At 37.5% G+C, this 14,607-nt stretch overlaps 1 protein-coding gene across 4 annotated transcripts in view; it reads right to left on the reverse strand.

Annotated features, from left to right (window-relative positions):
* The window catches only part of LOC148956004 (LIM domain-binding protein 1-like), a 58,094-nt gene extending 44,931 nt beyond the window's left edge, over positions 1–13,163 (reverse strand). For 3 of the 4 annotated variants that reach the window (XR_016142142.1, XR_016142141.1, XM_089093556.1), the window contains exons 1-2: positions 13,085–13,163; positions 3,608–3,820 (exon numbers count right to left, since the gene is read on the reverse strand). Coding sequence is in view for 2 of the 4 variants with exons in the window: in XM_089093556.1 (XP_088949682.1) it covers positions 3,608–3,820; positions 13,085–13,163 (292 nt within the window). In the remaining 2 variants the exon portion in view is untranslated. The remainder of the gene's footprint in view (positions 1–3,607; positions 3,821–13,084) is intronic. The other variant, XM_089093570.1, reaches the window with a different exon arrangement.
* Positions 13,164–14,607: the final 1,444 nt, after the last annotated feature.

Consider the following 14,607-nt stretch of genomic DNA (forward strand, 5'->3'; position numbering starts at 1 on the left):
TGTTTAAATGGCTGTGGCACGGGTAAATGGCAGGAGTAAGCATGACTCTCTTATTAGACACATAGTTGCTTGTTATACATTTTTACCTTTAGAGGAATAGTTGAATATTTGTTATTTGTCTTGTATTGATATGCATCTTTTTTTCCTTTTTTTCTTTGTGTCAATTTTCAGTCTTTTGTTTATTATTTGTATTATCTTATCGTAAAGTTTTTCTACAAAATGTTGCGTTTTATTACACATCTTATTATTATAGTCCATGAGCCGAAAGAAAGGGCAAAATCTATCCCTGCTTCTTCAGATCACTCACTAAAATGGCAAAAAAGAAGTTGAAGAAAGCGAAGAAAGAAGAGCAAAAACAGCCAGAGCCGACCCCAGAAACACGTCAATTCCCACATGCTCCTATAGCCCAATAGTCCAACAAATAGTCAAGCGGCTTGAGCGGCCTATCACCAAGTATCACCAGCGTTTCAATATCCTGTAGAATTTTTCAGCAGACGTGCAGTAAAATCTGCATGTGAGGGATGGAGGGGGATAGTCTCTTTATGTGCATGACTTACGATAAGTTTTCACAAAATTATTTTATAACAACCAGATAGCAAAAGATCGAAGCATATGAAGCAGTCTTTTACGTAGTGTACAGAAATGTGCTGCGGTCCTACTTTGTAGTCCTATTTGTCCTACTTTGTACTACGTGGGAGAATCTTTCTATCGAGATGTTTTCATGGGGAAAGAGATATTTCTATGAAGGCGGCACCGGATTTTCCAGCATTACTTAAAAAAAGAAATGTAGGATGGCTAGGCCGTTTTACGGATGATATATTTTAAAAGGTTGTACTTTTTAGCTATTCTTTTTGGGTCAAATAGAAAGTGGGTTGGCGCCAATAAGCTGTTAGTAGTAGGAGCAGCAGTGGCTACAGTTACCATATCAATACCGATAAAACAGTAGAGATACCTTGATCATTAGAAAACTAAAAAAAAAACAGGGTTAAAAGAATCCTTTTTTTAATATAACAGATTTTGTGCAATGGCTCGATATGAGTGAAATCATGCGTGATGAATTCAGTAATTTTTGCCTTTATGGCAAAAAATTAAAAGTATTTTTAGTTTGACTTCAACTGTTCCCTAGGAGTGCTAAAGATGGTCCAAAACCCAAATCAAGAAAAGTAAATTTTGCAGGAAATTAATGCGAAAAGCTGTAGCGACTTGTCAGTTCTCGTTATGCAAGCAGTAATTGTATACCGTATATATTAACGTATGTATTTTTTCTCGAAAACAACTTGATAATTTGTTTCTGAAAATTGGCACATGAACATTTTCTGACCTGAAAAAAACATTCTAGTTTTGTCGAGACTTCGGAAAAAGCCGCTTATATCCTTAATTTTAGAATAACATTTTTCATATGAATCCGGTCATATTCATAATGCAATTAAAGAGCAACTTCCTTTTTTTTCCATGGGTGATGCGGTTAGAAGATATGCGATAACGAGCTTCACAATGAATCACAAAGGAAATCGCAACGAAAATTATGCACGGCGAAATTTCCGGTTTGAAGACAAGCGACGGCGAAAACCACAACGAATCGCTAACAGAAATAATGCATAACGAAACCTGGGGTAGCAATACCCCAGGCAGACCTGGCCTGAGAAAACCACAATGAAGACACGGGTTAATTTTCTATCTTCAAATATGTTCAAGTTTTGTCTGAATTTTTGTATTCTAAATAAAAATATATTACTATGTCTTCTAAAACTTTACGAGCGACATGACTTTTTATGTTGCTTCTTTTTTTTTTTTTTTTTACTTGATAAATTTGTATCAAGTTCTTGATAGTTTTTTTTTAAGTAGCCAGGATATAAAATAGAAACACTGTCTGCCATCTTCGGTCTGTCCGTACCTAAAAACCGTGATTTTAGACAACTAAATACAAAAATAAGAAAAACCTTTACTTATCAGAAATTTCTACACGAATTGGTTTTATGAGCATTTTATTTCAACAGAATTTGGCTAAATTTGGACCAAAATTGCAGCTTTGCGGCACAAAATGGCAACAAATTGTGTCTTTACTGAAATAAAATCTCCTTTGTTACATAAAAAGGGGACTGTAAATTTTAGTTTTTATTCAAATTTTTTTTATTCAAATTTAGTTAAAATATTGACAATATTTTAACTGACAATATATGAAATACCTATCAAGGGTTTAGACCGGAAGTACGTAGAAACATCGGAAAAGATAATTTGTATAAGACGTGGAGAGCTGTTCCTAATGATTAGGTGACGAAAATTTTGTATCTTATAGCCGACCTCTTACACTTTTTAAAAAGTTCTTTAATAAAAGTCTCTTAAATCAGTAAATTAAAGTATCAAAGTAAACAAAGTATCAAAGTAGCAATAAGCTACTTGCATAACTTACAATGCTTACCTCTGGAGCTGGGGGGGATTTCAACCCAGGAAGAATAGTCATTTGGCCTTTGGACTATTTTGAACATAATGGCTATCTCAAAATTTTGAAAAGATGAAAGGGCTTGTTACCCTTTGTTCACTTTTGAATCTTGTAAAAGAAGAATCTTGTAGAAAAAGAACAGTGCATTAAAAGGATGATTATTGATTAACGTCATAGAGTAGTTTCTTTTAACCTTAAATACATTCTAAGATACATTCATTCTTTTTGTTCTGTTGTTGCGAGGAAAACTTCGAAAGGTTCGATCTTCGTTGTTTTTTTTTTCCTCTCTTTTTTTTTTGTTTAGTACTGAGGACGACTCGGCGGAGGTCCTTGTCGAAATATTTGCTTATTTCTTCTTCTTCATGTTTCACCACTGGCTGACAAAATCCTCGTTTTTTTACCTTTTTTATTTTATTTTTCATTTTGTTATTTTCTTTCCTCTCTTAGTTTCATTTGTCTTTTAACCTTAACACGAAGACTCAAAAAAGCTGTTCAGCAAAATGACAAAATGACATTTTCTGCCATTTCGTGCCACGAAACATCAAACTTTGCATGAAGAGGATGAAAATGTCAGAGATGAAAAATGTAATATATCCCAACGACTTGTCATGGTCTAAAATCCTCCAATGGAGGTTTTTATTATCCTGATTACTTTCTAATTTCTTATTCTGCCAAGGATAGCATGTTATGGCAAGATCGAGGAGAAGTGTTTAATGGCTAATTTTGAATCTGCTACCTCTCTCTATTTTGCTTTATATTAAAATAATTGCATACTTGCTGAAGAAGAACTTGATAGCCAATTAAGCACTCAAAAGAACTCATTTTTCCGATTAGAGCCATCAGAAAAAAGACCATACCCCATAAAAGAACAACCGTGTGCAGTGCAATAATGGAAAACATGATAAAAAAAAACCCACAAATTGGCTTCCTGAAACATTAAGTTTGTCTTATGCTCCGACTCAAACTCTCAATTTCAAGAAAAACGGAAATCAAGAAATTAACTAATTTCGGACACACATTATATAGAAAAGGAGAAGCTACTAGAATAAAAGTTAACAAAAAAACCGACGAAATAAAATAATCCAACAACAATAAAAACAGAAAAATAACAATAAAAGACCTTAAAATAATAAAAGTAGATAAAAAGAATTAAATAAAGGTAAATACCTCCCATCGCTCCCTGTCGAGGGAAACCAGGAGAGGGAAAATAATTTGTCATACTTGCGCCTGGAGTGCCTGGCCCTTGTGGAACTGGTGAACTACTATACGAAGGTGGCCCTGGTGCAAAATGTGACCCTCCAGTGGGTGTGGTGAATCCAGGTGTAGGCGTTGATGCAGGACCAGACCTTGTGTAATGAGACGGAAGTCCAAGGGAAGGACCTAAGAGATGACTTTTTTTAATAGATTAAAGTAATATAAACAAAAATAAAGATTTTCCCAGAAAGGAGCCATATATGCATTATGGATAAAAAGAAGAAGCTAAAGAACGCGTGTATACTTTTTTTTTGACAAACAGAAGAAAACCGACTTTAGCTGCAACTTGAATTTTCCTTTAGTTCAGATAAATTTACATGCATTGGAATTTTCTCGCCCTTGAAGGTGGTCTAAAGCATACATGTAGCCAAAACCTTCAAATCAGCACAAGGGGAGGGGGATGTAAAAAGATATCTAAGCTAGCAAATAAAACAAGATGTAATGTTCGATTTCCGAACAATATCTTATAGTAAATGTAATAAAGAACAAATTGATTAAAGGAATAAGTTATAAATTTCAAATCGGGTAGTGACAGTTAGTGTAAATTCAGCTGATATACAGGTAACACTTTGATAGCGAGTGATCAGTGGGCAGTGAGCAATTGTATCACTTCAGAGTTTACATTGCCTTTTTACATCTGGTTTCTTTCTTTTTAACTGTATTTGGCACAAACTACAGCATTTAATTACCGTTGGGGGGGGGGGGAGAGGAAGGGATTGTTCTTGAAAACTTGACCAGCTGTAAAAGAAACTTTATTAAATTAATAAAACTATGAAACAATACTCAGATACTTTCCCTGGAGCTGGCACGTTTATTCATCCCAAACAGACTAGCGTTACAACTGGTTGCTACAGTCTAAAACATCAAAATAACGAAGATTGTGTTAGGTCATATATAAGGGGGGCAGCAAAACTGTTATCTCAAGTTATCCAAAGAAACAAAGCAACGTACTATTCCTAATATCAAGGTCTTGAAAATGTTCACTTGCATAGTTTTAAAACTAACCGTAGTTCCATCATTTTCTTGTGACTGGATATTTTCAGTATTGATTATCAGTACAATCATCAGGGTCTTGACTGATTCCAATAGTAAGTTGCTTACCAGTTTCTGGTAGGAAAATAAACAAATTTCTCAGCCTGACAAAAAAAAATGTAATGGTGAAAAGAATAGCAATTTAAAGGAATATGATACCACAATTTACAATTCAAGCAAGAAATTGCCCAGACACTTTTTCCAAATTTAAATCTCTTCTACCGAAACTATATACTAGAACTTGCTTCTAGGACAACTTCTGCTAAACTCAGCAAACAGGTGCATTTCGTCTACGACTACCATACTTGCCAAGTCTCTGATGTGTCTACCTTGTGCAATTTTGCTGTTGGTTTTCCCAACCATTTCAGACAGAAGGCATGGCCTTAAAAACATAGCAGAAGATATAATCTGCTGTGTCCTAAAACATGAATTGCCCTATTTTAGGCTTAAGTGCTTGGACAACACCTCCATACTTATTTCATCATAGGCAGCGTGCTAGCGCTGCCTAAGTAAAGAACGATCTGGGCACAATGTGTTGTTTTTTTTTGTTTTTTTTCTCCATACCCGGGCACTTCGTATCGAAGGATTTGTCGTAGAAAGTTCGAAAAGGACTCATTCGATTGCAAATTGGAGTGGCTAGTGCCGTTTTTAATAGTCAAAAGCGATTGGAGGGCAACTAGCCCCCTCCACGCCAATCATTCCCCAAAACACATCCAATCAAAAGTTTGAGATAGCCATTTTGTTCATCGTTGTTGATTTCCAGATAGAAAATATCTTTTTGAGGAGGAGACTCCCCCACAAACCTCGGGGCAAGGGTTTTAAGTTATGCCCTGGGGACATATAAGGTTTTTATAGAAGGCGTTGTCGTAGAAAATTCAAAAAAGGCTCATTCGATAGGAAATTCAAAGGGCTAGGGCCCTTTTTAATAGTCGACAGTGGGGGGGCAACTAGCCCCCCCCCACGTCCATCATTCCCTAAAACACATCCAATCAAAATTTTGAGATAGCCATTTTGTTCAGCGTAGTTGATTTCCAGATAGAAAATATCTTTTTGAGGAGGACACTCCCCCACAACCCTCGGGGTAAGGGTTTTAAGTTATGCCCTGGGGGCATATAAGGTTTTAATAGAAGGCTCTGTCGCAAAAACTTCAAAAAAGGCTCATTCGATTGAAAATTCAAAAGGGCTAGTGCCCTTTTTAATAGTCAAAGTCATTGGAGGGCAACTAGCCCCCCCCCCACGCCCATCATTCCCCCAAACACATCCAATCAAAATTTTGAGATAGCCATTTTGTTCAACGTAGTTGATTTTCAGATAGAAAATATGTTATTGAGAAGTACACTGCCCCAAAACCCACGCGACAAGGGTTTTAGGTTACGCCCTGGGGGCTTATAAGGTTTTTATAGAAGGCATTGTCGTAGAAACTTCAAGAAAGGCTCATTCGATTGGAAATTCAAAGAGCTAGTGCCCTTTTTAATAGTCAAAAGTGATTGGAGGGCAACTACCCTCCCCCCCACGCCCATCATTCCAAACACATCCAATCAAAATTTGAGATAGCCATTTTGTTCAGCGTAGTTGTTTTCAAGATAAAAATATGTTTTGAGGAGGACACTCCCCCAACCCCGGCAAGGTTTTAAGTATGGCCTGGGGCATAAGGTTTTTAGAGGCGTTGTCATAGAAACTTCAAAAAGGCTCATTTGATTGGAAATTCAAGGGCTATGCCCTTTTAATAATTGAAAGATTGGACGGTAACTAACCTCCTTCACGCCACCTTTCATAGGCAGCTAGTAAAGAACGATGTGGGCACCATGTGTTGTTTTTTGGTTTTTTCTCCATACCCGGGCACTTCGTATCAAAGGAGTCGTCGTAGAAACTTCAAAAAGGGCTCACTCGATTGGAAATTGGAGTGGCTAGTGCCCTTTTGAATAGTAGAAAGCTATTGGAGGGCAACTAGCCCCCTCCCGTGCCCATAATTCTCCCAAATACATCCAATCAAAATTTTGAGACAGCCATTTTGTTCAGCGTAGTTGATTTCCAGATAGAAAATATGTTTTTGGGGAGGACACGCCCCCACAACCCTCAGGGCAAGGGTTTTAAGTTATGCCCATGGGGCATATAATGTTTTTATAGAAGGCGTTGTCGTAAAAACTTCAAAAAAAGCTTATTCGATTGGAAATTCAACGGGCTAGTGCCCTTTTTAATAGTCGAAAGTGATTGGACGGCAACTAGCCCCCCCCCTCCCACACCCATCAGTCCCCCAAACACATCTGGAAATCAACTACGCTGAACAAACTGGCTATCTTAAAATTTTGATTGGTTTTGTTTGGGGGAATGATGGGCGTGGGGAGGGGCTAGTTGCCGTCCAATCCCTTTCGACTATTAAAAAGGGCACTAGCCCTTTGAATTTTCAATCGAATGAGCCTTTTTTGAAGTTTCTACGACAACGCCTTCTATAAAAACCTTATATGGCCCAAGGGCATAACTTAAAACCCTTGCCGTGAGGGTTGTGGGGGAGTGTCCTCCTCAAAAACATATTTTCTATCTGGAAATGAACTAAGCTGAACAAAATGGCTATCTCAAAATTTTGATTGGATGTATTTGGGGGAATGTTGGGCGGGGGAGGGGGGGGCTAGTTGCCCTCCAATAGCTTTCTACTATTCAAAAGAGCACTAGCCACTCCTATTTCCAATCGAGTGAGCCCTTTTCGAAGTTTCTACGACGACTCCTTCGATACGAAGTGCCCGGGTATGGAGAAAAAAACCCCAAAAAACAACATATTGTCCCCACATCGTTTTTTGCTTAGGCAGCGCTAGCACGCTGCCTATGAAAAGGTGGCCGTGAAAGGGGGGCTAGTTACCGTCCAATCACTTTAAACTATTAAAAAGGGCACTAGCCCTTTGAATTTCCAATCAAAGGAGCCTTTTTTGAAGTTTCTATGACAACGCCTTCTATAAAAACCTTATATGCCCTCAGGCCATAACTTAAAACCCTTGCCCCGAGGGTTGTGGGGGAGTGTCCTCCTCAAAAACATATTCTCTATCTGGAAATCAACTACGCTGAACAAAATGGCTATCTCAAAATTTTGATTGGATGTGTTTGGGGGAATGATGGGCATTAGGGGGGGGGGGTAGTTACCCGCCCCATCAGTTTGACTATTAAAAAGGGCACAAGTCCATTAAATTTCCAAATGAATGAGCCTTTCTTGAAGTTTCTACGACAATGCCTTCTATAAAAACCTTATATGCCCCCAGGGCATAACTTAAAACCCTTGCTCCGAGGATTGTTGGGGAGTGTCCTTCTCAAAAAGATATTTTCTATCTGGAAATCAATTACGCTGAACAAAATGGCTATATCAAAATTTTGATTGGATGTGTTTGGGGGAATCATGGGCGTGGGGGGGCTATTTGCCCTCCAATAACTTTTGACTATTAAAAAGGGCACAAGCCCTTTGAATCTCCAATTGAATGAGCCTTTTTTGAAATTTCCACGACAACGCCTTCTATAAAGACCTTATATGCCCCTTGGGCATAACTTAAAACCCTTGCCTTGAGGGCTGTGGGGGCGTGTCCTCCTCAAAACATATTTTCTATCTGGAAATGAACTAAACTGAACAAAATGGATATCTCAAAATTTTGATTGGATGTATTTGGGGGAATGTTGGGCGTGGGAGGGGGGGCTAGTTGCCCTCCAACAGCTTTCTACTATTCAAAAGGGCACTAGCCACTCCAATTTCCAATCGAGTGAGCCCTTTTCCAAGTTTCTACGACGACTCCTTCGATACGAAGTACCCAGGTATGGAGAAAAAAAACCCAAAAAACAACACATTGTGCCCACATCGTTCTTTACTTAGGCAGCGCTAGCGCGCTGCCTATGAAAATGCGGGCATGAAAGGGGGGTTAGATACCCTCCAATCCCTTTCAATTATTAAAAAGGGCACTAGCCCTTTAAATTTCCACTCTAAAGAGCCTTTTTTGAAGTTTCTATGACGACACGTTCTATAAAAAACCTTATATGCCCCCAGGGCATAACTTAAAACCCTTGCCCCGAGGGTTGCGGGGGAGTGTCCTCCTGAAAAACATGTTGTCTATCTTGATAACAACTAAGCTGAACAAAAAGGATATCTCAAAATGTTGATTGGCTGTATTGGGGTAAAGGATGACCTTGGGGGGGTAGTTGCCCTCCAATCACTTTTGACTATTAAAAAGGGCAATAGCCCTTTGAATTTCCAATCGAATGGGCCTTTATTGAAGTTTTTACGACAAGGCCTTCTATAAAAACATTTTATGCCCCCTGGGCATATCTTAAAACCCTTGCCCTCAGGGTTGTTAGGGAGTGTCCTCCTCAAAAACGTATTATCTATGTGGAAATCAACTACGCTGAACAAAATGGCCATCTCAAAATTTTTATTGGATGTGTTTGGGAGAATGATGGGCGTGGGGGAGGGGCTAGTTCCCCTCCAATCACTTCGACTATTAAGAATGGAACTAGCCCTTTGAATTTCCAATCGAATGAGCCTGTTTTGAAGTTTCTACGACAAAGCCTTCTATAAAAACCTTATATGCCCCCAGGGCATAACTTTTGGGTAGGGTAGTTGCCCTCCAATCACTTTTGACTATTAAAACGGGCACTAGCCCTTTGAATTTCCAATCGAATGAGCCTTTATTGAAGTTTCTACGACAATGCCTTCTATAAAAACATTTTATGCCCCCTAGGCATAACTTAAAACCCTTGCCCTCAGGGTTGTTGGGGAGTGTCCTCCTCAAAAACGTATTATCTATCTATAAATCAACTACGCTGAACAAATCGGCTATCTCAAAATTTTGATTGGATGTATTTGGGGGAATGATGGGCGTGGGTGGGGGGGCTAGTTGCCCTCCAATAGCTTTCTACTATTCAAAAGAGCACTAGCCACTCCTATTTCCAATCGAGTGAGCCCTTTTTGAAGTTTCTACGACGACTCCTTCGATACGAAGTGCCCGGGTATGCAGAAAAAAAAACCAAAAAACAACACATTGTGCCCACATCGTTCTTTACTTAGGCAGCGCTCGCGCGCTGCCTATGAAAAGGTGGGCGTGAAAGGAGGGTTAGTTACCGTCCTCATCATTCCCCCAAATACATCCAATCAAATTTTTAGATAGCCATTTTGTTCAACGTAGTTGATTTCCAGATAGAAAATACGTTTTTGAGGAGGACACTCCCCAACAACCCTCAGGGCAAGGGTTTTAAGTTATATCCTGGGGTATATAAGGTTTTTATAGAAGGTGTTGTCATAGAAAATTCAAAAGGGGCTCATTTGCTTGGAAATTCAAAGGGCTAGTGCCCTTTTTAATAGTCGAAAGTGATTGGAGGGCAACTATCCCCCCCACGTCCATCATTCCCCCAAACACATCCAATCAAAATTTTGAGATAGCCATTTTGTTCAGCGTAGTTGATTTCCAGATATAAAATATGTTTTTGAGGAGGACACTCCCCCACACCCCTCAGGGCAAGGGTTTTAAGTTATGCCCAGGGGGCATAAAATGTTTTTATAGAAGGCATTGTCGTAGAAACTTCAATAAAGGCTCATTCGATTGGAAATTCAACGTGCTAGTGCCCTTTTTCATAGTTGAAAGTGATTGGAGGGCAACTAGCCCCCCCCCCAACGCCCATCATTCCTCCAAACAAATCCAATAAAAATTTTGAGAGGGCCATTTTGTTCATCTTAGTTGATTTACAGACAGAAAATATGTTTTTGAGGAGGATACTCCGCCACAGCCCTCAGGACAAGGGCTTCAAGTTATGCCCAGGGGGCATATAAGGTTTTATAGAAGACGTTGTCGTAAAAACTTCAGAAAAGGGCTCATTCGATTTGAATAGCAAAGGGCTAGTGCCCTTTTTAATAGTCGAAAGTGATTAGTGATATTTTTTGTTGTTGTTGTTGTTTAGACCAGGGCACTTCGTATCGAAGGAGTTGTCGTGGGAACTTCGAAAAGGGTTCATTCGATCGAAAATAGAAAGGGCAGATGATCTTTCTAATAGTCGAAAGTGGTTGGAGGGCAACTAATCCCCCTTCCACTCCCACCCTCTCATTTGCCCATTATGTTTAAAAACTAAACGTTGCCTTAAGATTAAATCAAAATACACTGTGATAATGCTAATTCCCAATAAGGCATCTCAGCAGTATCCCGAGAAGGACTGAGGGTATTATGTTCAAACTTTCGAGGCTACTTCTGCTCTTAAAATTTAACCAAATCAAAATAGTGTAAGTGTAACAAAGCTATCAAAGAAAGTAAACAGATTTTTTGCGAATGGTAACAAGTTTTCCATTTCAGATCAACTAGAGGAGGTATGAAACTAAGTTAAACAGTACTATTTGTGTCCAGATTTTTAAAATGGTGTATGTTGTTAAAAATTGTTGAAAATTTTCTCCAGCATACAAATAGCAGGCCAAACCATAAAGTCTTATAAAACGAAAGATTTAAAATATTACTTTATTGTTCCCTGAAAAGACTACGCCAATAATATGAACAAAAATTAATTAAAAAACTTTGTCAACAAAATAAGTTTTTCAAAGAAAAGCAAAGAACTCCATTAAACAAAAAATGATCAAAAATAAAATAATCTACCAAGCTCGAAACTACCACAAATCAGCATCGATAAATAAATGAAACCCAAAATGAACAGAAATTAAAATAAATAACCGAGTCAAACTCAAAACGAGCAAAATTAACATAAGTTGGGCGCAAAACCCCTATGCCTTCCCAAGGCCAGAACAAAATTTGTACTTTACTGAAAAAAAGATATATGTTTTTACTTTTATAACTATAATAAATCACATAATTTTAACATTTTGATTACTATATATCAATATATGTATATTACACTGACAATGCACATTCATTTGTATGTTTTCAGTAAAGTTCAAATTTTGTCCATGAGCTGAAAAACACTTCATGAACATATTCAAAAAATAAAGACAAAAAGAGGCACTTTCTTACTTGTGTACAGGTGTGAAGCCTGATCATAAGTAGATCAACATTAATAAGACTCAAAGAAACGAAATATACCTTAAATCGTTACCTTCACCACATACCCTCATACAAATGACAAACAAAAATATGAATAGCGTTTATTGGCTTCTTAAAGGCTTTTGGTTCTCCCCATAGGTAATTGCTATTGATAATATTAAGACACTATGCCTTCTAGGCAAGATTATAGGTGGTATTGTCACTTTATATAATGAATAACTCTTTGTTGCAAGTATTCAGTTGAATGAGAGATGTACTGCTTTTGATGACGATTTGGCTGATAACATTGCGCTCTTTTGTCATCTGGGGGAAAACTTACAATGGCAAGAACTCTCAAACAAAGCTGCATGAGTTAGGTTGTCATTCAGTGCCCAAAAGATGAAAGTTATGCCCAACAATGTCAACATATCACTGGGATAGCTATTGAATGTTGGTTCTGATGTGCCAGAGGAAATTGCAGAATTTAAGAATCTTTAAGAAACTCTGACAAAAAGTTTGAGCACTAAATTACTACACACGTTGCTTTTGCAGGAAATACTTGTACCAAACTAAGTACTGCATGGAAAAGCTCTGTTTACTCTGAAGCTCAAGTTTGTTGAGAAAAGAATACAAGGATTTAAAAAAAAACTGCTTCCAGTGCGTCCTTGAAATACACTAGTCTGAGAGAATTACAAATACGTTCATATGTGAGAAAAGCAAGCCACCATACGTTGTTCAGAAAATCCAGAATAGTAAATAACAGTAATGGGACATTTAGTCTGTGTGACAGATATCCACGATTTCTGGTGCTGGGTCCCCTCCCCCTCCCCCCTAATATTAAGGAACTTGGACAGCAGTTTCGAAAAGGAGTAATAAGACTTAAAAAATGAAGTGATCTATATAAATATTACATCATCAGATTAAAACAATCAGTGCCTTATTCCAGAGGTTTCAATCTAATATAATAATAATAAAAAAAAAATCTTAGAAAGAGAAATATTTTTATCAAACCAATAAGTCATTTTGGCATTAGTAAAATTAAATTGTCCTATAGTGGTACAAGTTTGGGATCAGCCATTATGAAAAAGAAATTGAAACAAATAATCTTTGTGTAGGCGTTGGGAAGGGGCCACCAAGAAACTTATTGGTCAGTGCTTCTAGAAGTTTGTTTGTCAAGATTTAATGGTAAGGTGTTATAATTACAAAATTTTGAGAAAAAATCATAGTCAAAAAGTATTTTTTCAAAGATTACTTTTAATTTTAAAATGTAAGTAAAACCACTTTTTCTAAAAGAATTTAAATTCTTCTGTCATCTGCAATTACACTTATTTAGAATTGAAACTTGATACTGGATGGCAGATAATTTTTTACATACCACAGAAAAGTGGGGTTCCAGGTCCTGTTAAATCTGTATGCTGGTCACTTCCTTGCCTGTTCCAGGCTGCTTCCATCATTCCCTAAAATTAACAGAATTTTTATCAGATCATAAAAGTAAAAAAAAGAAGAAAAAACCTGCTAGATATTTTCCTATCTCACATGGATGAATAATAACAGAAAAAAAGACAGGAAAACATTTAATGAGTAATTGATAAATTCAACATTTCCAAGTTTACTAAAGAAATACATTATCAGACAGCCTGGTTCAGGAATAAAAATTCATTTCAAAGCAACTAAAACATTCAATGTTATCAGTACTATTATTTATTATATCTATGTTCAAAATATCAGCACAATATATTTGGAAGTTAAAAGAAGGCCAAGAAATTTATGCATGCTATGTGGTGTGGAGAGCACAGTAGCTTTGCTGTGAGGGGAGCCTTGTCAGCAGTAATGTTGGTCATGTTTAAAAACTTTTGTAGGTCTACCTCTTAGTAGTAACCAACCATGGGATGTGGGGTTGAATTCAAATATAGTTCTAGCAGAAGCTGGCAGTGGCATTCAAAGGAGATGCCAAAACCATCTGAGAGTTTTTCGGGCGATTAGAGTTGAGAATGGCACTTGGTGAGTACAGGCAAGTACTCACAAAATTCCTTTTGTTACTCATAAAATTGTCCCATCAGAGCCTTGATTTGACAGTTGTTTTGTCAGGCAGGCGTCTATCATTCTCAAGATGGTGGATTTGAGGGGTCATGTCTCAGCAGCATAGAGAAAGACAGAGCTCAGATATGAGTTACATATGTGCATGGTGAGAATGGCACTTGGTGAGTACAGGCAAGTACTCACAAAATTCCTTTTGTTACTCATAAAATTGTCCCATCAGAGCCTTGATTTGACAGTTGTTTTGTCAGGCAGGCGTCTATCATTCTCAAGATGGTGGATTTGAGGGGTCATGCCTCAGCAGCATAGAGAAAGACAGAGGTCAGATATAATAATAATAATATTTTATTTACAACCCACTTTTATATAAAACAAGCGGAGTAAAGCACACTAAAAAGGAAAAAAAAAAAATCAAATACACAGAAACAAAGATAACTCAAACCTTAATCACAGATAAAAACACATGGACAATATTATGGTTTGGGCCTAGGGACACAAAGGCATTTCTTGTCAAATTATTACTAAGCAATTCAAACGATTGGATATTGTCGGTAGCACCATACTTCTCAATAACACGTGCATTATGATATGTAGTGAGGAGGCAAAATAAAAATTTGCAATATCTAAGTTAAGCAATACAAATCGTTCGCAAGTCGTTCTTGTCCAATAACGAATACATTCTACTTAGAAATAAGACAGAATGGTCACAATATGTGGAATACACTTTAGTCAAAGCTCTGCATGAATATTTTCCACGGTTAGGTACAATTTTTGCATATCCGATCTTCAACTTTTCTTTAAAATCTCTCAGAACTTGAAGTCGCAAAAAAGTGAGTGTAGAACAAATACTAATTCCTAACC

The sequence above is a fragment of the Artemia sp. Qi Xiang Cuo genome, chromosome 1 (genome assembly GCF_049724085.1).
Source record: "Artemia sp. Qi Xiang Cuo chromosome 1, ASM4972408v1, whole genome shotgun sequence".
Taxonomy (NCBI): domain Eukaryota; kingdom Metazoa; phylum Arthropoda; class Branchiopoda; order Anostraca; family Artemiidae; genus Artemia; species Artemia sp. Qi Xiang Cuo.